The sequence below is a fragment of the Telmatherina bonti genome, assembly GCF_933228915.1.
Source record: "Telmatherina bonti genome assembly, chromosome: 2".
Taxonomy (NCBI): domain Eukaryota; kingdom Metazoa; phylum Chordata; class Actinopteri; order Atheriniformes; family Telmatherinidae; genus Telmatherina; species Telmatherina bonti.
In genome coordinates, this window is record NC_136620.1 from 42,209,319 (window position 1) to 42,233,559 (window position 24,241).

At 49.0% G+C, this 24,241-nt stretch overlaps 1 protein-coding gene across 1 annotated transcript in view; it reads right to left on the reverse strand.

The window, feature by feature from the left end:
- tat (tyrosine aminotransferase) overlaps positions 1-19,073 on the reverse strand; it is a gene marked incomplete at its 5' end in the record, with an annotated part of 43,633 nt that extends 24,560 nt beyond the window's left edge. Inside the window, 4 exons of the mRNA XM_079248758.1 lie at positions 18,151-18,309; positions 18,408-18,475; positions 18,551-18,655; positions 18,791-19,073. Coding sequence (XP_079104884.1) covers positions 18,151-18,309; positions 18,408-18,475; positions 18,551-18,655; positions 18,791-19,073 — 615 coding nt within the window. The remainder of the gene's footprint in view (positions 1-18,150; positions 18,310-18,407; positions 18,476-18,550; positions 18,656-18,790) is intronic.
- Positions 19,074-24,241: the final 5,168 nt, after the last annotated feature.

The window sequence follows — 24,241 nt, forward strand, 5'->3', positions numbered from 1 at the left end:
CTGGGTCTGGTGATGGACTTGGATCTAAAAACCATCAACCAGACCAGACATCTGGGTCCGATGATGGACTCAGATCTGACAATCACCAACCAGGCAAGAAATTTGGGTCTGGTGATGGACTCAGATCTGAAAACCACCAATCAGACCAGAGATCTGGGTCTGGTGATGGACTTGGACCTAAAAACCATCAACCAGACCAGACATGTGGGTCTGGTGATGGATGCAAACCAAAAAACCACCAACCAGACCAGACATCTGGGTCTGGTGATGGACTCGGACCTAAAAACCACCAACAAGACCAGACATCTGGGTCTGGTGATGGGTCGAACCTAAAAACCACCAACCAGACCAGAAATTTGGGTCTGATGATGGACTCGGACCTAAAAACCACCAACCAGACCAGAAATCTGGGTCTGGTGATGGACGCGGACCAAAAAACCACCAACCAGACCAGAAATCTGGGTCTGGTGATGTACTCGGACCTAAAAACCATCAACCAAACCAGACATCTGGGTCTGGTGATGGATGCAAACTTAAAAACCACCAACCAGACCAGAAATCTGGGTCTGGTGATGGACTCTGACCTAAAACCCACCAACCAGACCAGAAATCTGGGTCTGGTGATGGACTCAGATCTGAAAACCACCAATCAGACCAGAAATCTGGGTCTGGTGATGGACTCGGACCAAATAACTATCAACCAGACCAGAAATCTGGGTCTGGTGATGGACTCGGACCTAAAAACCATCAACCAGACCAGACATCTAGGTCTGGTGATGGACTCAGATCTGAAAACCACCAACCAGACCAGACATCTGGGTCTGGTGATGGACTCGGACCTAAAAACCATCAACCAGACCAGAAATCTGGGTCTGGTGATGGACTCGGACCAAAAAACCACCAACCAGACCAGAAATCTGGGTCTGGTGATGTACTCGGACCTAAAAACCATCAACCAAACCAGACATCTGGGTCTGGTGATGGATGCAAACCTAAAACCCACCAACCAGACCAGAAATCTGGGTCTGGTGATGGACTCAGATCTGAAAACCACCAATCAGACCAGAAATCTGGGTCTGGTGATGGACTCGGACCAAATAACTATCAACCAGACCAGAAATCTGGGTCTGGTGATGGACTCGGACCTAAAAACCATCAACCAGACCAGACATCTAGGTCTGGTGATGGACTCGGACCTAAAAACCATCAACCAGACCAGACATGTGGGTCTGGTGATGGATGCAAACCTAAAAACCACCAACTAGACCAGACATCTGGGTCTGGTGATGGACTCGGATCTAAAAACCACCAACCAGACCAGAAATATGGGTCTGGTGATGGACTCGGACCTAAAAACCACCAACCAGACCAGAAATCTGGGTCTGGTGATGGACTCGGACCTAAAAAACACCAATCAGACCAAAACATCTGGGTCTTGTGATGGACTCGGACCTAAAAACCACCAACCAGGCCAGAAATCTGGGTCTGTTGATGGACTCAGACCCAAAAACCATCAACCAGACCAGACATCTGGGTCTGGTGATGGACTCGGACCCAAAAACCACCAACCAGACCAGAAATCTGGGTCTGGTGATGGACTCGGACCTAAAAACCATCAACCAGACCAGACATCTAGGTCTGGTGATGGACTCAGATCTGAAAACCACCAACCAGACCAGACATCTGGGTCTGGTGATGGACTTGGACCTAAAAACCATCAACCAGACCAGACATGTGGGTCTGGTGATGGATGCAAACCTAAAAACCACCAACCAGACCAGACATCTGGGTCTGGTGATGAACTCGGACCTAAAAACCACCAACCAGACCAGACATCTGGGTCTGGTGATGGGTCGAACCTAAAAACCACCAACCAGACCAGAAATCTAGGTCTGGTGATGGACTCAGATCTGAATACCACCAATCAGACCAGACATCTGGGTCTGGTGATGGACTCGGACCTAAAAACCATCAACCAGACCAGACATGTGGGTCTGGTGATGGATGCAAACCTAAAAACCACCAACCAGACCAGACATCTGGGTCTGGTGATGGACTTGGATCTAAAAACCACCAACCAGACCAGAAATTTGGGTCTGGTGATGGATTCGGACCTAAAAACCACCAACCAGACCAGAAATCTGGGTCTGGTGATGGACTCGGACCTAAAAACCACCAATCAGACCAAAATATCTGGGTCTTGTGATGGACTCGGACCTAAAAACCACCAACCAGGCCAGAAATCTGGGTCTGTTGATGGACTCAGACCCAAAAACCATCAACCAGACCAGACATCTGGGTCTGGTGATGGACTCGGACCCAAAAACCACCAACCAGACCAGACATCTGGGTCTGGTGATGGACTCGGACCTAAAAACCACTAACCAGACCAGAAATCTAGGTCTGGTGTGGACTCAGATCTGAAAACCACCAATCAGACCAGACATCTGGGTCTGGTGACGGACTTGGACCTAAAAACCATCAACCAGAACAGACATGTGGGTCTGGTGGTGGATGCAAACCTAAAAACCACCAACCAGAACAGACATCTGGGTCTGGTGATGGACTCGGACCAAAAAACCACAAACCAGACCAGACATCTGGGTCTGGTGATGGGTCGAACCTAAAAACCACCAACCAGACCAGAAATCTAGGTCTGGTGATGGACTCAGATCTGAAAACCACCAACCCACCAGACATCTGGGTCTGGTGATGGATGCGAACCTAAAAACTATCAACCAGACCAGACATCTGGGTCTGGTGATGGACTCGGACCTAAAAACCATCAACCAGACCAGACATCTGGGTCTGGTGATGGACTCAGCTCTGAAAACCACCAACCAGACCAGACATCTGGGTCTGGTGATGGACTCGGACCAAAAAACCACCAACCAGACCAGAAATCTAGGTCTGGTGATGGACTTGGACCTAAAAACCATCAACCAGACCAGACATGTGGGTCTGGTGATGGATGGAAACCTAAAAACCACCAACCAGACCAGACATCTGGGTCTGGTGATGGACTCGGACCTAAAAACCACCAACCAGACCAGACATCTGGGTCTGGTGATGGGTCGAACCTAAAAACCACCAACAAGACCAGAAATCTAGGTCTGGTGATGGACTCAGATCTGAATACCACCAATCAGACCAGACATCTGGGTCTGGTGATGGACTCTGACCTAAAAACCACCAACCAGACCAGAAATTTGGGTCTGGTGATGGACTCGGACCTAAAAACAACCAACCAGACCAGAAATCTGGGTCTGGTGATGGACTCGGACCTAAAAACCACCAATCAGACCAAAACATCTGGGTCTTGTGATGGACTCGGACCTAAAAACCACCAACCAGGCCAGAAATCTGGGTCTGTTGATGGACTCAGACCCAAAAACCATCAACCAGACCAGACATGTGGGTCTGGTGATGGACTCGGACCCAAAAACCACCAACCAGACCAGACATCTGGGTCTGGTGATGGACTCGGACCTAACAACCACTAACCAGACCAGAAATCTAGGTCTGGTGTGGACTCAGATCTGAAAACCACCAATCAGACCAGACATCTGGGTCTGGTGATGGACTCGGACCTAAAAACCATCAACCAGACCAGACATCTGGGTCTGGTGATGGATGCAAACCTAAAAACCACCAACCAGAAAAGACATCTGGGTCTGGTGATGGACTCAGATCTGAAAACCACCAACCAGACCAGACATCTGGGTCTGGTGATGGACTCGGACCTAAAAACCACCAACCAGACCAGAAATCTAGGTCTGGTGATGGACTCAGATCTGAAAACCACCAATCAGACCAGAGATCTGGGTCTGGTGATGGACTTGGACCTAAAAACCATCAACCAGACCAGACATGTGGGTCTGGTGATGGATGTAAACCTAAAAACCACCAACAAGACCAGACATCTGGGTCTGGTGATGGACTCGGACCTAAAAACCACCAATCAGACCAGACATCTGGGTCTGGTGATGGACTCTGACCTAAAAACCACCAACCAGACCAGAAATCTGGGTCTGATGATGGACTCGGACCTAAAAACCACCAACCAGGCGAGAAATCTGGGTCTGGTGATGGACTCGGACCTAAAAACCACCAATCAGACCAGAAATCTGGGTCTGGTGATGGACTCAGACCAAAAAACCACCAACCAGACCAGAAATTTGGGTCTGATGATGGACTCGGACCTAAAAACCACTAACCAGACCAGAAATCTGGGTCTGGTGATGGACTCGGACCAAAACACCACCAACCAGACCAGAAATCTGGGTCTGGTGATGGACTCGGACCTAAAAACCATCAACCAAACCAGACATCTGGGTCTGGTGATGGATGCAAACTTAAAAACCACCAACCAGACCAGAAATCTGGGTCTGGTGATGGACTCAGATCTGAAAACCACCAATCAGACCAGAAATCTGGGTCTGGTGATGGAGTCGGACCTAAAAACTTTCAACCAGACCAGACATCTGGGTCTGGTGATGGACTCGGACCTAAAAACCACCAACCAGACCAGAAATCTGGGTCTGGTGATGGACTCGGACCAAAACACCACCAACCAGAACAGAAATCTGGGTCTGGTGATGGACTCGGACCTAAAAACCATCAACCAAACCAGACATCTGGGTCTGGTGATGGATGCAAACTTAAAAACCAACAACCAGACCAGAAATCTGGGTCTGGTGATGGACTCAGATCTGAAAACCACCAATCAGACCAGAAATCTGGGTCTGGTGATGGACTCGGACCAAAAAACCACCAACCAGACCAGAAATCTGGGTCTGGTGATGGACTCGGACCTAAAAACCATCAACCAAACCAGACATCTGGGTCTGGTGATGGATGCAAACTTAAAAACCACCAACCAGACCAGAAATCTGGGTCTGGACTCTGACCTAAAACCCACAAACCAGACCAGAAATCTGGGTCTGGTGATGGACTCAGATCTGAAAACCACAAATCAGACCAGAAATCTGGGTCTGGTGATGGACTCGGACCAAATAACTATCAACCAGACCAGAAATCTGGGTCTGGTGATGGACTCGGACCTAAAAACCATCAACCAGACCAGACATCTAGGTCTGGTGATGGACTCAGATCTGAAAACCACCAACCAAACCAGACATCTGGGTCTGGTGATGGACTTGGACCTAAAAACCATCAACCAGACCAGACATGTGGGTCTGGTGATGGATGCAAACCTAAAAACCACCAACCAGACCAGACATCTGGGTCTGGTGATGGACTCGGACCTAAAAACCACCAACCAGACCAGACATCTGGGTCTGGTGATGGGTCGAACCTAAAAACCTCCAACCAGACCAGAAATCTAGGTCTGGTGATGGACTCAGATCTGAATACCACCAATCAGACCAGACATCTGGGTCTGGTGATGGACTCGGACCTAATAACCACCAACCAGACCAGACATCTGGGTCTGGTGATGTACTTGGATCTAAAAACCACAAACCAGACCAGAAATTTGGGTCTGATGATGGACTCGGACCTAAAAACCACCAACCAGACCAGAAATCTGGGTCTGGTGATGGACTCGGACCAAAACACCACCAACCAGACCAGAAATCTGGGTCTGGTGATGGACACGGACCTAAAAACCATCAACCAAACCAGACATCTGGGTCGTGTGGATGCAAACTTAAAAACCACCAACCAGACCAGAAATCTGGGTCTGGTGATGGACTCAGATCTGAAAACCACCAATCAGACCAGAAATCTGGGTCTGGTGATGGACTCGGACCTAAAAACTATCAACCAGACCAGAAATCTGGGTCTGGTGATGGACTCGGACCTAAAAACCATCAACCAGACCAGACATCTAGGTCTGGTGATGGACTCAGATCTGAAAACCACCAACCAGACCAGACATCTGGGTCTGGTGATGGACTTGGACCTAAAAACCATCAACCAGACCAGACATGTGGGTCTGGTGATGGATGCAAACCTAAAAACCACCAACCAGACCAGACATCTGGGTCTGGTGATGGACTCGGACCTAAAAACCACCAACCAGACCAGACATCTGGGTCTGGTGATGGGTCGAACCTAAAAACCACCAACCAGACCAGAAATCTAGGTCTGGTGATGGACTCAGATCTGAATACCACCAATCATACCAGACAACTGGGTCTGGTGATGGACTTGGATCTAAAAACGACCAACCAGACCAGAAATTTGGGTCTGGTGATGGACTCGGACCTAAAAACCACCAACCAGACCAGACATCTGGGTCTGGTGATGGACTCGGACCTAAAAACCACCAATCAGACCAAAACATCTGGGTCTTGTGATGTACTCGGACCTAAAAACCACCAACCAGGCCAGAAATCTGGGTCTGTTGATGGACTCAGACCCAAAAACCATCAACCAGACCAGAAATCTGGGTCTGGTGATGGACTCAGACCTAAAAACCATCAACCAAACCAGACATCTGGGTCTGGTGATGGATGCAAACTTAAAAACCACCAACCAGACCAGAAATCTGGGTCTGGACTCTGACCTAAAACCCACCAACCAGACCAGAAATCTGGGTCTGGTGATGGACTCAGATCTGAAAACCACAAATCAGACCAGAAATCTGGGTCTGGTGATGGACTCGGACCAAATAACTATCAACCAGACCAGAAATCTGGGTCTGGTGATGGACTCGGACCTAAAAACCATCAACCAGACCAGACATCTAGGTCTGGTGATGGACTCAGATCTGAAAACCACCAACCAAACCAGACATCTGGGTCTGGTGATGGACTTGGACCTAAAAACCATCAACCAGACCAGACATGTGGGTCTGGTGATGGATGCAAACCTAAAAACCACCAACCAGACCAGACATCTGGGTCTGGTGATGGACTCGGACCTAAAAACCACCAACCAGACCAGACATCTGGGTCTGGTGATGGGTCGAACCTAAAAACCTCCAACCAGACCAGAAATCTAGGTCTGGTGATGGACTCAGATCTGAATACCACCAATCAGACCAGACATCTGGGTCTGGTGATGGACTCGGACCTAATAACCACCAACCAGACCAGACATCTGGGTCTGGTGATGTACTTGGATCTAAAAACCACAAACCAGACCAGAAATTTGGGTCTGATGATGGACTCGGACCTAAAAACCACCAACCAGACCAGAAATCTGGGTCTGGTGATGGACTCGGACCAAAACACCACCAACCAGACCAGAAATCTGGGTCTGGTGATGGACTCGGACCTAAAAACCATCAACCAAACCAGACATCTGGGTCGTGTGGATGCAAACTTAAAAACCACCAACCAGACCAGAAATCTGGGTCTGGTGATGGACTCAGATCTGAAAACCACCAATCAGACCAGAAATCTGGGTCTGGTGATGGACTCGGACCTAAAAACTATCAAACAGACCAGAAATCTGGGTCTGGTGATGGACTCGGACCTAAAAACCATCAACCAGACCAGACATCTAGGTCTGGTGATGGACTCAGACCTGAAAACCACCAACCAGACCAGACATCTGGGTCTGGTGATGGACTTGGACCTAAAAACCATCAACCAGACCAGACATCTGGGTCTGGTGATGGATGCAAACCTAAAAACCACCAACCAGACCAGACATCTGGGTCTGGTGATGGACTCGGACCTAAAAACCACCAACCAGACCAGACATCTGGGTCTGGTGATGGGTCGAACCTAAAAACCACCAACCAGACCAGAAATCTAGGTCTGGTGATGGACTCAGATCTGAATACCACCAATCATACCAGACAACTGGGTCTGGTGATGGACTTGGATCTAAAAACGACCAACCAGACCAGAAATTTGGGTCTGGTGATGGACTCGGACCTAAAAACCACCAACCAGACCAGACATCTGGGTCTGGTGATGGACTCGGACCTAAAAACCACCAATCAGACCAAAACATCTGGGTCTTGTGATGGACTCGGACGTAAAAACCACCAACCAGGCCAGAAATCTGGGTCTGTTGATGGACTCAGACCCAAAAACCATCAACCAGACCAGAAATCTGGGTCTGTTGATGGACTCAGACCTAAAAACCATCAACCAAACCAGACATCTGGGTCTGGTGATGGATGCAAACTTAAAAACCACCAACCAGACCAGAAATCTGGGTCTGGACTCTGACCTAAAACCCACCAACCAGACCAGAAATCTGGGTCTGGTGATGGACTCAGATCTGAAAACCACAAATCAGACCAGAAATCTGGGTCTGGTGATGGACTCGGACCAAATAACTATCAACCAGACCAGAAATCTGGGTCTGGTGATGGACTCGGACCTAAAAACCATCAACCAGACCAGACATCTAGGTCTGGTGATGGACTCAGATCTGAAAACCACCAACCAGACCAGAAATCTGGGTCTGGTGATGGACTCGGACCTAAAAACCATCAACCAAACCAGACATCTGGGTCGTGTGGATGCAAACTTAAAAACCACCAACCAGACCAGAAATCTGGGTCTGGTGATGGACTCAGATCTGAAAACCACCAACCAGACCAGACATCTGGGTCTGGTGATGGACTTGGACCTAAAAACCATCAACCAGACCAGACATGTGGGTCTGGTGATGGATGCAAACCTAAAAACCACCAACCAGACCAGACATCTGGGTCTGGTGATGGACTCGGACCTAAAAACCACCAACCAGACCAGACATCTGGGTCTGGTGATGGGTCGAACCTAAAAACCACCAACCAGACCAGAAATCTAGGTCTGGTGATGGACTCAGATCTGAATACCACCAATCATACCAGACAACTGGGTCTGGTGATGGACTTGGATCTAAAAACGACCAACCAGACCAGAAATTTGGGTCTGGTGATGGACTCGGACCTAAAAACCACCAACCAGACCAGACATCTGGGTCTGGTGATGGACTCGGACCTAAAAACCACCAATCAGACCAAAACATCTGGGTCTTGTGATGGACTCGGACCTAAAAACCACCAACCAGGCCAGAAATCTGGGTCTGTTGATGGACTCAGACCCAAAAACCATCAACCAGACCAGACATGTGGGTCTGGTGATGGACTCGGACCCAAAAACCACCAACCAGACCAGACATCTGGGTCTGGTGATGGACTCGGACCTTAAAACCACTAACCAGACCAGAAATCTAGCTCTGGTGTGGACTCAGATCTGAAAACCACCAATCAGACCAGACATCTGGGTCTGGTGATGGACTCGGACCTAAAAACCATCAAACAGACCAGACATGTGGGTCTGGTGATGGATGCAAACCTAAAAACCACCAACCAGACCAGACATCTGGGTCTGGTGATGGACTCGGACCTAAAAACCACCAACCAGACCAGACATCTGGGTCTGGTGATGGGTCGAACCTAAAAACCACCAACCAGACCAGAAATCTAGGTCTGGTGATGGACTCAGATCTGAATACCACCAATCAGACCAGACATCAGGGTCTGGTGATGGACTCTGACCTAAAAACCACCAACCAGACCAGAAATTTGGGTCTGGTGATGGACTCAGACCTAAAAACCACCAACCAGACCAGAAATCTGGGTCTGGTGATGGACTCGGACCTAAAAACCACCAATCAGACCAAAACATCTGGGTCTTGTGATGGACTCGGACCTAAAAACCACCAACCAGGCCAGAAATCTGGGTCTGTTGATGGACTCAGACCCAAAAACCATCAACCAGACCAGACATCTGGGTCTGGTGATGGACTCGGACCTAAAAACCATCAACCAGACCAGACATGTGGGTCTGGTGATGGATGCAAACCTAAAAACCACCAACCAGACCAGACATCTGGGTCTGGTGATGGGTCGAACCTAAAAACCACCAACCACACCAGAAATCTAGGTCTGGTGATGGACTCAGATCTGAATACCACCAATCAGACCAGACATCTGGGTCTGGTGATGGACTCTGACCTAAAAACCACCAACCAGACCAGACATCTGGGTCTGGTGATGGACTTGGATCTAAAAACCACCAACCAGACCAGAAATTTGGGTCTGGTGATGGACTCGGACCTAAAAACCACCAACCAGACCAGAAATCTGGGTCTGGTGATGGACTCAGATCTGAAAACCACCAATCAGACCAGAGATCTGGGTCTGGTGATGGACTTGGACCTAAAAACCATCAACCAGACCAGACATGTGGGTCTGGTGATGGATGCAAACCTAAAAACCACCAACCAGACCAGACATCTGGGTCTGGTGATGGGTCGAACCTAAAAACCACCAACCACACCAGAAATCTAGGTCTGGTGATGGACTCAGATCTGAATACCACCAATCAGACCAGACATCTGGGTCTGGTGATGGACTCTGACCTAAAAACCACCAACCAGACCAGACATCTGGGTCTGGTGATGGACTTGGATCTAAAAACCACCAACCAGACCAGAAATTTGGGTCTGGTGATGGACTCGGACCTAAAAACCACCAACCAGACCAGAGATCTGGGTCTGGTGATGGACTCTGACCTAAAAACCCCCACCCAGACCAGACATCTGTATCTGATGATGGATGCGAACCTAAAAACCACCAACCAGATCAGAAATCTAGGTCTGGTGATGGACTCAGATCTGAATACCACCAATCAGACCAGACATCAGGGTCTGGTGATGGACTCTGACCTAAAAACCACCAACCAGACCAGAAATTTGGGTCTGGTGATGGACTCGGACCTAAAAACCACCAACCAGACCAGAAATCTGGGTCTGGTGATGGACTCGGACCTAAAAACCACCAATCAGACCAAAACATCTGGGTCTTGTGATGGACTCGGACCTAAAAACCACCAACCAGGCCAGAAATCTGGGTCTGTTGATGGACTCAGACCCAAAAACCATCAACCAGACCAGACATCTTGGTCTGGTGATGGACTCGGACCCAAAAACCACCAACCAGACCAGACATGTGGATCTGGTGATGGACTCGGACCTAACAACAGCTAACCAGACCAGAAATCTAGGTCTGGTGTGGACTCAGATCTGAAAACCACCAATCAGACCAGACATCTGGGTCTGGTGATGGACTCGGACCTAAAAACCATCAACCAGACCAGACATGTGGGTCTGGTGATGGATGCAAACCTAAAAACCACCAACCAGAACAGACATCTGGGTCTGGTGATGGACTCGGACCAAAAAACCACAAACCAGACCAGACATCTGGGTCTGGTGATGGGTCGAACCTAAAAACCACCAACCAGACCAGAAATCTAGGTCTGGTGATGGACTCAGATCTGAATACCACCAACCCACCAGACATCTGGGTCTGGTGATGGATGCGAACCTAAAAACTATCAACCAGACCAGACATCTGGGTCTGGTGATGGACTCAGACCCAAAAACCATCAACCAGACCAGACATGTGGGTCTGGTGATGGACTCGGACCCAAAAACCACCAACCAGACCAGACATCTGGGTCTGGTGATGGACTCGGACCTAAAAACCACTAACCAGACCAGAAATCTAGGTCTGGTGTGGACTCAGATCTGAAAACCACCAATCAGACCAGACATCTGGGTCTGGTGATGGACTCGGACCTAAAAACCATCAACCAGACCAGACATGTGGGTCTGGTGATGGATGCAAACCTAAAAACCACCAACCAGACCAGACATCTGGGTCTGGTGATGGACTCGGACCTAAAAACCACCAACCAGACCAGACATCTGGGTCTGGTGATGGGTCGAACCTAAAAACCACCAACCAGACCAGAAATCTAGGTCTGGTGATGGACTCAGATCTGAATACCACCAATCAGACCAGACATCAGGGTCTGGTGATGGACTCTGACCTAAAAACCACCAACCAGACCAGAAATTTGGGTCTGGTGATGGACTCAGACCTAAAAACCACCAACCAGACCAGAAATCTGGGTCTGGTGATGGACTCGGACCTAAAAACCACCAATCAGACCAAAACATCTGGGTCTTGTGATGGACTCGGACCTAAAAACCACCAACCAGGCCAGAAATCTGGGTCTGTTGATGGACTCAGACCCAAAAACCATCAACCAGACCAGACATCTGGGTCTGGTGATGGACTCGGACCTAAAAACCATCAACCAGACCAGACATGTGGGTCTGGTGATGGATGCAAACCTAAAAACCACCAACCAGACCAGACATCTGGGTCTGGTGATGGGTCGAACCTAAAAACCACCAACCACACCAGAAATCTAGGTCTGGTGATGGACTCAGATCTGAATACCACCAATCAGACCAGACATCTGGGTCTGGTGATGGACTCTGACCTAAAAACCACCAACCAGACCAGACATCTGGGTCTGGTGATGGACTTGGATCTAAAAACCACCAACCAGACCAGAAATTTGGGTCTGGTGATGGACTCGGACCTAAAAACCACCAACCAGACCAGAAATCTGGGTCTGGTGATGGACTCAGATCTGAAAACCACCAATCAGACCAGAGATCTGGGTCTGGTGATGGACTTGGACCTAAAAACCATCAACCAGACCAGACATGTGGGTCTGGTGATGGATGCAAACCTAAAAACCACCAACCAGACCAGACATCTGGGTCTGGTGATGGGTCGAACCTAAAAACCACCAACCACACCAGAAATCTAGGTCTGGTGATGGACTCAGATCTGAATACCACCAATCAGACCAGACATCTGGGTCTGGTGATGGACTCTGACCTAAAAACCACCAACCAGACCAGACATCTGGGTCTGGTGATGGACTTGGATCTAAAAACCACCAACCAGACCAGAAATTTGGGTCTGGTGATGGACTCGGACCTAAAAACCACCAACCAGACCAGAGATCTGGGTCTGGTGATGGACTCTGACCTAAAAACCCCCACCCAGACCAGACATCTGTATCTGATGATGGATGCGAACCTAAAAACCACCATCCAGATCAGAAATCTAGGTCTGGTGATGGACTCAGATCTGAATACCACCAATCAGACCAGACATCAGGGTCTGGTGATGGACTCTGACCTAAAAACCACCAACCAGACCAGAAATTTGGGTCTGGTGATGGACTCGGACCTAAAAACCACCAACCAGACCAGAAATCTGGGTCTGGTGATGGACTCGGACCTAAAAACCACCAATCAGACCAAAACATCTGGGTCTTGTGATGGACTCGGACCTAAAAACCACCAACCAGGCCAGAAATCTGGGTCTGTTGATGGACTCAGACCCAAAAACCATCAACCAGACCAGACATCTTGGTCTGGTGATGGACTCGGACCCAAAAACCACCAACCAGACCAGACATGTGGATCTGGTGATGGACTCGGACCTAACAACAGCTAACCAGACCAGAAATCTAGGTCTGGTGTGGACTCAGATCTGAAAACCACCAATCAGACCAGACATCTGGGTCTGGTGATGGACTCGGACCTAAAAACCATCAACCAGACCAGACATGTGGGTCTGGTGATGGATGCAAACCTAAAAACCACCAACCAGAACAGACATCTGGGTCTGGTGATGGACTCGGACCAAAAAACCACAAACCAGACCAGACATCTGGGTCTGGTGATGGGTCGAACCTAAAAACCACCAACCAGACCAGAAATCTAGGTCTGGTGATGGACTCAGATCTGAATACCACCAACCCACCAGACATCTGGGTCTGGTGATGGATGCGAACCTAAAAACTATCAACCAGACCAGACATCTGGGTCTGGTGATGGACTCTGACCTAAAAACCATCAACCAGACCAGACATCTGGGTCTGGTGATGGACTCAGATCTGAAAACCACCAACCAGACCAGACATCTGGGTCTGGTGATGGACTCGGACCAAAAAACCACCAACCAGACCAGACATCTGGGTCTGGTGATGGACTCAGATCTGAAAACCACCAATCAGACCAGAGATCTGGGTCTGGTGATGGACTTGGACCTAAAAACCATCAACCAGACCAGACATGTGGGTCTGGTGATGGATGCAAACCTAAAAACCACCAACCAGACCAGACATCTGGGTCTGGTGATGGACTCGGACCTAAAAACCACCAACCAGACCAGACATCTGGGTCTGGTGATGGGTCGAACCTAAAAACCACCAACCACACCAGAAATCTAGGTCTGGTGATGGACTCAGATCTGAATACCACCAATCAGACCAGACATCTGGGTCTGGTGATGGACTCTGACCTAAAAACCACCAACCAGACCAGACATCTGGGTCTGGTGATGGACTTGGATCTAAAAACCACCAACCAGACCAGAAATTTGGGTCTGGTGATGGACTCGGACCTAAAAACCACCAACCAGACCAGACATCTGGGTCTGGTGATGGACTCTGACCTAAAAACCCCCACCCAGACCAGACATCTGTATCTGATGATGGATGCGAACCTAAAAACCACCAACCAGATCAGAAATCTGGGTCTGGTGATGGACTCGGATCTGAAAACCACCAATCAGACCAGACATCTGTATCTGATGATGGATGCGAACCTAAAAACCACCAACCAGATCAGACATCTGGGTCTGGTGATGGACTCGGACCTAAAAACCATCAACCAGACCAGACATGTGGGTCTGGTGATGGATGCAAACCTAAAAACCACCAACCAGACCAGACATCTGGGTCTGGTGATGGACTCGGACCTAAAAACCACCAACCAGACCAGACATCTGGGTCTGGTGATGGGTCGAACCTAAAAACCACCAACCAGACCAGAAATCTAGGTCTGGTGATGGACTCAGATCTGAATACCACCAATCAGACCAGACATCAGGGTCTGGTGATGGACTCTGACCTAAAAACCACCAACCAGACCAGAAATTTGGGTCTGGTGATGGACTCAGACCTAAAAACCACCAACCAGACCAGAAATCTGGGTCTGGTGATGGACTCGGACCTAAAAACCACCAATCAGACCAAAACATCTGGGTCTTGTGATGGACTCGGACCTAAAAACCACCAACCAGGCCAGAAATCTGGGTCTGTTGATGGACTCAGACCCAAAAACCATCAACCAGACCAGACATCTGGGTCTGGTGATGGACTCGGACCTAAAAACCATCAACCAGACCAGACATGTGGGTCTGGTGATGGATGCAAACCTAAAAACCACCAACCAGACCAGACATCTGGGTCTGGTGATGGGTCGAACCTAAAAACCACCAACCACACCAGAAATCTAGGTCTGGTGATGGACTCAGATCTGAATACCACCAATCAGACCAGACATCTGGGTCTGGTGATGGACTCTGACCTAAAAACCACCAACCAGACCAGACATCTGGGTCTGGTGATGGACTTGGATCTAAAAACCACCAACCAGACCAGAAATTTGGGTCTGGTGATGGACTCGGACCTAAAAACCACCAACCAGACCAGAAATCTGGGTCTGGTGATGGACTTGGACCTAAAAACCATCAACCAGACCAGACATGTGGGTCTGGTGATGGATGCAAACCTAAAAACCACCAACCAGACCAGACATCTGGGTCTGGTGATGGGTCGAACCTAAAAACCACCAACCACACCAGAAATCTAGGTCTGGTGATGGACTCAGATCTGAATACCACCAATCAGACCAGACATCTGGGTCTGGTGATGGACTCTGACCTAAAAACCACCAACCAGACCAGACATCTGGGTCTGGTGATGGACTTGGATCTAAAAACCACCAACCAGACCAGAAATTTGGGTCTGGTGATGGACTCGGACCTAAAAACCACCAACCAGACCAGAGATCTGGGTCTGGTGATGGACTCTGACCTAAAAACCCCCACCCAGACCAGACATCTGTATCTGATGATGGATGCGAACCTAAAAACCACCAACCAGATCAGAAATCTAGGTCTGGTGATGGACTCAGATCTGAATACCACCAATCAGACCAGACATCAGGGTCTGGTGATGGACTCTGACCTAAAAACCACCAACCAGACCAGAAATTTGGGTCTGGTGATGGACTCGGACCTAAAAACCACCAACCAGACCAGAAATCTGGGTCTGGTGATGGACTCGGACCTAAAAACCACCAATCAGACCAAAACATCTGGGTCTTGTGATGGACTCGGACCTAAAAACCACCAACCAGGCCAGAAATCTGGGTCTGTTGATGGACTCAGACCCAAAAACCATCAACCAGACCAGACATCTTGGTCTGGTGATGGACTCGGACCCAAAAACCACCAACCAGACCAGACATGTGGATCTGGTGATGGACTCGGACCTAACAACAGCTAACCAGACCAGAAATCTAGGTCTGGTGTGGACTCAGATCTGAAAACCACCAATCAGACCAGACATCTGGGTCTGGTGATGGACTCGGACCTAAAAACCATCAACCAGACCAGACATGTGGGTCTGGTGATGGATGCAAACCTAAAAACCACCAACCAGAACAGACATCTGGGTCTGGTGATGGACTCGGACCAAAAAACCACAAACCAGACCAGACATCTGGGTCTGGTGATGGGTCGAACCTAAAAACCACCAACCAGACCAGAAATCTAGGTCTGGTGATGGACTCAGATCTGAATACCACCAACCCACCAGACATCTGGGTCTGGTGATGGATGCGAACCTAAAAACTATCAACCAGACCAGACATCTGGGTCTGGTGATGGACTCTGACCTAAAAACCATCAACCAGACCAGACATCTGGGTCTGGTGATGGACTCAGATCTGAAAACCACCAACCAGACCAGACATCTGGGTCTGGTGATGGACTCGGACCAAAAAACCACCAACCAGACCAGACATCTGGGTCTGGTGATGGACTCAGATCTGAAAACCACCAATCAGACCAGAGATCTGGGTCTGGTGATGGACTTGGACCTAAAAACCATCAACCAGACCAGACATGTGGGTCTGGTGATGGATGCAAACCTAAAAACCACCAACCAGACCAGACATCTGGGTCTGGTGATGGACTCGGACCTAAAAACCACCAACCAGACCAGACATCTGGGTCTGGTGATGGGTCGAACCTAAAAACCACCAACCACACCAGAAATCTAGGTCTGGTGATGGACTCAGATCTGAATACCACCAATCAGACCAGACATCTGGGTCTGGTGATGGACTCTGACCTAAAAACCACCAACCAGACCAGACATCTGGGTCTGGTGATGGACTTGGATCTAAAAACCACCAACCAGACCAGAAATTTGGGTCTGGTGATGGACTCGGACCTAAAAACCACCAACCAGACCAGACATCTGGGTCTGGTGATGGACTCTGACCTAAAAACCCCCACCCAGACCAGACATCTGTATCTGATGATGGATGCGAACCTAAAAACCACCAACCAGATCAGAAATCTGGGTCTGGTGATGGACTCGGATCTGAAAACCACCAATCAGACCAGACATCTGAGTCTGGTGATGGATGCGAACCTAAAAACCACTAACCAGACCAGAAATTATGGGTCTGGTGATGGACTTGGATCTAAAAACAAATCAGACCAGACATCTGGGTCTGATGATGGACTCGGACCTAAAAACCACCAACCAGGCCAGAAATCTGGGTCTGGTGATGGACTCGGACCTAAAAACCACCAACCAGACCAGAAATCTGGGTCTGGTGATGGACTCAGACCAAAAAACCACCAACCAGACCAGAAATCTGGGTCTGATGATGGACTCGGACCTAAAAACCATCAACCAGACCAGACATCTAGGTCTGGTGATGGACTCGGACCTAAAAACCACCAATCAGACCAGACATCTGGGTCTGGTGATGGACTCAGACCTAAAAACCACCAACCAGACCAGAAATATGGGTCTGATGATGGATGCGAACCTAAAAACCACCAACCAGACCAGACATCTGGGTCTGGTGATGGACTCAGACCTAAATACTGAAAACCAAATTAAAGGAATCACAAAGTCCTCCTATGACCACCTATAAATTTATGAATGATAAAAGATCTGAGGTCTAAGTGGGACCTGGAAAAACTAGTCCAGGATCTGAACTGTTCCATCCAGCGTTCGCTCCTCGTCCTTCTTAGCTCTCAGTGCAGGTGAAACTCGTGTCCCTTTGCATGTCTACGCCAATAATTTGGATCTTTTTTTCTTTTCCATGTCTTGGCTCTGAAAGATTTTCCACGTCTACTTCCGGCCCGCAGAAATGAATATTCCCAGCGTGAGTTGGAGACCTGAACTCCTCCCTCCTACTTACCAGCAGGTTGTAAAGTTTGACCTTGATGCCCATTGAAACAGCCAGAGTCTTGTATAAGGAGAAACCTGGGCATGGGACCAGAATGTTGTCCCCGGGGTTACACAGGACGTTGATAGCCAGTTCGATGGCCTGACTGCAGCCGCTGGTCAGAATGACATCCTGACAGGACCAATAAGGACATTTTCCTTTTAGTGCGTTAAAGCATTTATAGATTCGACATGAATGAAGCTGCAGAGAAAACGATGCAAAGCGAGCACCTCTGCATCCAGCGGAGCCTCCGGGCAGCTGTAAAAGTTGGCCACGGCCTGCCGACTCTTCAGGTAACCTGCAGGTGCAGACAGGAGTCATTCCACTTCTATCACTTCTGCATTTCCAGATATTTATCTGAACTAAGACGTACCGACAGACGGAGCGTAGCCGTTGTACTTCTGGGAGTCCACGGCGCCTTTCAGAGCCTGAAGCACCGCTTCATCTGTAGGCAGGTTTCCAAACACGGTGGGGTCTCCTGGGGTGAGGAAGGGGAGAGTGTGTGAGCAGGGTGCAGCAGTGAAGGGTTTCTGGTATGAAGGCTGTAATTCCTGTTCTAATGCTCGGCGCTTATTGTTGGGTTTATTTGTTCATTTTCTGTAGCTCCACCCACCTATGGAAAGCGCAATCATTGGTTTGTCTGGGTTGGGGGTGAGCTTCATCCCGTCAACAATGGCTCTGATCGGGTTCAGGGTGTTTTTAGCCATCTCTGAGGCTTTCACGTCCCACGTCTGCCTTCTGCTTCTGGCTTTGGTCGGATACAGGCTGCCGTTCACGCTGACGTGGTGCAAGCCCTTTCCGCTGACTCCCGTCCCCACCAGACCTTTAGCTTTCACCATGTCTTTGCTGTGGAATCCGTTTCCGTTCATCTTAACCAAGTAAGGCTTGCTGTCCATCCTGGAGAGGATGAAGATGAAGAAAGAGAAGGTGAAGAATGAGAAGATGAAGATGAAGAAAGAGAAGGTGATGAAGGAGAAGATGAAGATGAAGAAAGAGAAGGTGATGAAGGAGAAGATGAAGATGAAGAAAGAGAAGGTGAAGAATGAGAAGATAACAGACGTGTGAGTAGATTTATCAGATAACTTTATGGAGATTTAAAACTTTGTGATCATCATGTCACATTTGGAGTTTTTTACTTTCTAAACACTGAAAATGAGACACAGGAAACTCAACAAAAGATAAATGCTACAAAAACGGCACTTTTATTAACCCTTAGCTGTCCTTTCAGGTCAGCGGACCCATACGGGTTTCTGTCAGAAAGAAATTCACTCACACGTTTACTTTCACGTCATTGGAGGAAAAAAGTCCCAAAAGCTGCTATAAAAATAACAAAAGAATGTTTTTCTTTCTGGATTATATAAAAAATTATCAAATAAGTAAACATTTAAATTATTTTAACCCTTTAAATGCACATTTTCGAACACATGCATCAGCATTAAAAACAAGTTTCTGTCGAGATTTTATATAGAAACATTGTAAAAAAAACCACTGATTTTGTTGTTTTCTTTGTTTTATGGCAGAATTAGATTATCACTGCCATGAAAAACTACATTGTTCAATTTATTACATAAAAATGTTTTTTCTATAAGAAAACTGGCATAAAAAAATTTCCATTTTAAAATATCTGAAATTTATTATTAAGACTGAAAACAACTGAAAGATCTGACCCCAAACAGACTTTAATTCACGTCACTTCTAAGACTTTTGTCTTATTGGGTGGAAGATTATGAAATAATATCAAGGTGAGAGTTTACAGAAGCAACAAAGGTTTAATTTTTTCCTCAGTAATAACTTCTTGCTTCAGATTCATTTCTATAAAAGTCGTTTTCAGCAGAACGGACAGAAAAAAACAGATTTAACAAAAACATGCAGATAAAAAAATAAATCAAATTTACTTTGGAAAATAAATAAAAATCCGTTATCTGCAGTTGTTTTATCACATTATTATTATTATTATTAATATTAATAATAATAATAATAATAATAATAATAATAATAGTGATGATGATGATGATGATGAAGGCAAACGGACTTACCTTAGGAATCAGGTCTTCTACAGGGTAGCAGCAGCTGGATCAGGCTGGAAATGCAGAAACTGCGCTGCAGGATGTATTTATGGAGGTGATTCCTGCGCGAGACTGGGTGTTGAGCCCTGCCCACCTTTTCATTGGCTGAGGCCGCGGCTTGCGCCGCTACACCCCTCTGACGTCACCAACCACATCGCCTTAAAGTCGTTACATCAATCACAGCGCGGTGCGTGCACGAGCCGGGACATCCCGCTGGGAGTGCGTCACGCGCTTGGAGCTGGCGCAAAGTGCAGCGCACGCGCACAGGGATGAAGAGTGAGACATCCAGATGTTTGATCACAGATGAAAGGTGGAAAGATTCTATCAGAAGCAGCGACATGTTGACTCCAGAACTTTCCAGGTCTCTGCTCACGTGGAGACCCTCAGTTCAGAAACTTTTTCTCCTGATCAATATGCTGAAAGATTGATCTGCTGATTGGCTGAATAAAAAGAATAGAAATCTTTAAAATGCATCTAATGAATAAAAACCAAGTTTTGTTTCTTTGATGATTCCAGTTTTAAAGCTGGATGACGTCACCATCCAGATGTTGTGAAACGTGTCAGACGTCCTGGTAGCATGGTACATGTCCAGGTAGAGACAAACAGCAGCAGGCGGCAAGACAGGGGGACTGTGTGTGTGTGTGTGTGTGTGTGTGTGTGTAATGTAAACATTTAAACAGCAGTGCCATCGTTAATATTCTTCCCTATTTACATGGATGGACATGTCCTAGTGAACGTGTCCGTGGGGACGTTTCCGGGGGGGACGTGTCCAGGTGGACATGTTTGGGGGGACGTGTCCGGGGGGACGTGTCCGCAGGGACGTGTCCAGGTGGACGTGTCCAGGTGGACGTGTCCGGGAGGACGTGTCCAGGTGGACGTGTCCAGGTGGAAGTTTCCGGGGGGATGTGTCCGGAGGGACGTGTCCAGGTGGACATGTTTGGGGGGACGTGTCCGGGGGGGACATGTCCGGGGGGACGTGTCCGGAGGGACGTGTCCAGGTGGACGTGTCCAGGTGGAAGTTTCCGGGGGGGACGTGTCCGGAGGGACGTGTCCAGGTGGACATGTCCGTGGGGACGTGTCCGGGGGGGACGTGTCAGGAGGGACGTGTCCGGGGGGGACGTGTCAGGGGGGACGTGTCAAGGTGGACGTGTCCGGGGGGCCGGGGGGCCGGGGACGTGTCCGGGGGGACGTGTCCGGAGGGACGTGTCCAGGTGGATGTGTCGAGGTGGACGTGTCCGGGTGGATGTGTGCAGGAGGACGTGTCCAGGTGGACATGTCCAGGTGGAAGTTTCCGGGGGGATGTGTCCGGAGGGACGTGTCCAGGTGGACATGTTTGGGGGGACGTGTCCGGGGGGACGTTTCCGGAGGGACGTGTCCGGAGGGACGTGTCCAGGTGAACATGTCCGTGGGGACGTTTCTGGAGGGACGTGTCCAGGTGGACGTTTGGGGGGACGTGTCAGGAGGGACGTTTCCGGAGGGACGTGTCCGGGGGGACGTGTCCGGGTGGACATGTCCGGGAGGACGAGTCAAGGTGGACGTGTCAAGGTGGACGTGTCCGGGGGGATGTGTCCGGAGGGACGTGTCAAGGTGGACGTGTCCGTGGGGACGTTTCTGGAGGGACGTGTCCAGGTGGACGTGTCAGGAGGGACGTTTCCGGAGGGACGTGTCCAGGTGGACGTTTGGGGGGACGTGTCAGGAGGGACGTTTCCGGAGGGACGTGTCCGGGGGGACGTGTCCGGGTGGACATGTCCGGGAGGACGAGTCAAGGTGGACGTGTCAAGGTGGACGTGTCCGGGGGGATGTGTCCGGAGGGACGTGTCAAGGTGGACGTGTCCGGGGGGACGTTTCCGGAGGGACGTGTCCAGGTGGACGTTTGGGGGGACGTGTCAGGAGGGACGTTTCCGGGGGGATGTTTCCGGAGGGACGTGTCCGGGAGGACGTGTCAAGGTGGACGTGTCAAGGTGGACGTGTCCTGGTGTCCTCTGTGAGGTCCAGAGATAAAACTCTTCATAACATCCCTCGCGCTCGGCGGCTCCAACACCCCTCGTCGGTATAGCTCCTTATTGACACAAGAGTGATAACCTCAAGGGCTGCAGTCCAACTAGTTTCCCAAGTGTCCCTGCTCCAACACACCTGATTGAAATCAGAAGGATCCAACAGCTGGTCTGGTTCTGCAAAGTGACTCATTAATCTGAACCAGGTGCGATATGAACCAGGTGCGATAGAGCACGGACACATGGAAAACATGCAGGACTCGGACCAAAGTTCCACTGGACTGACACTGCTTCTTCAGAAAGATTTCTATTCTATTCTATTCTATTCTGCCACATTCAGATTTTACATGATTAATAACTTTGTTGTTTGTGGATTAAAAATGAATCCAAATTCCATTTATGTGGCAATTTTCATGCGTAGCAGTGCAAAGTTCACAAACCCAATCATAAAATGCAGCCGAACAACAACCACTGTCCCCAGTATCATGCTTGGTCCCACATCCCAACCAGGACGCCCCCAACCCCCCAGACAAGGGCAAACCTGCGGACTAAGCCGGCGGAGCCCCCTAATGTGGAACATCTGTATCGACGATACCAGACCTTCATGTCCTTGGTATCGGCCTGATCACAAATCTTACTGTTTTGCACACCCCTAACACCCCAACAGACTGCCATCCGAGTTATGACGGGAGGGGGTTATTCCTGGACGATAAAAGCTCATTTTATCTGCAGTCCGGATCACGTCTCATCCACGGCGGTCGGGCCGTGAGCAGGTGGTGGTCAGGTTAATCTGTGGAAACATCGGTTGGTCATATCAGGAGTCTGCCGTCATCTCAGTGACAGAAGCTGCTTGCAGGCATGGAGGCGAGCTTTGGGAACCGAATCCACCAAAAACCTCTTCTGAGCGTGTGCATGGACAGTAAACCAGCTGGAAGTTGTTCACCTTGTCGAGGCCCCAACCCAAACACACAATGACTTGTTCATACTGCCCCCCCTCAGGGCTCTAAACATGTTTTGTTTCATGACTTCCTGGACTTCCAGGTTAGTAAGGGTTAAATCAATAAGTATTTACGTTGTTCAGACAAAACATATTGATGATGCTGGAGGGATTAGGGTAAGAAACGTTCCCTCCAGCTGTTTTCAGCAAGCAGGCTGGTCATGAAGCGGTTAAAGTTAAAACAGGCCAAAAGCATCAAATTTACACAGCACATGTAGAAAAAGGCTCCTTATGTAACAGCAGTCGACTTGTTTACCGCCCAACTGAGCTTCACTTCAGCCTCCAATCACAGGACGGCGTCAGACATGTACTCACCAGTCCACCAATCAGAGGACAGCGAGGCAAGTTCAGCAGGACGCAGCAACAGCGTGACAAAGACCTCAGAGAGACGTTAGAACTCACATAAGAACATCTCACATGAAGAAGCAGAGAGAAGGAAGAGGAGCGAACGCTGGATGGAACGGTTCAGATCTAGACTGCAGATAAAAACCAGAAGGCTCTTCCACCTGCATGGTCCAACTGATCTCAGGCTTTCTGGAAGCTTCTTCCAGACATGTGCAGCATAGAAGCTGAATGCAGATTCTGACTCTGGGACCTGATGAAAGACCAGATCCAGATGACCTGAGGGGTCTGCTGGGTTTAGACTGGGTCCTGAACCATTCAGAGCTTCATAGACCAGCAACAGAACTCTAAAGTCTGTCCTCTGGGGGACTGGCAGCCAGTAGGAAGACCTCAGAACTGGACTGATGTGGTCCACCTTCTGGTCTGAGTGTAGCACTGGAGCAGCAGAAGTCTGAACCAGTTCCAGGTGTCCGATAGTTGGCCTGGTTGGTGGTTTTTATTTCTGGGTTAATCACCTGACCAAGATTTCTGGCCTAGTTGGTGGTTTTCCGGAGCCAGATTTCTGGTCTGGTTGGTGGTTTGTAGGTCAGAGTCCATCACCAGACCCAGATTTCTGGCCTAGTTGGTGGTTTTCCGGACCCAGATTTCTGGTCTGGTTGGTGGTT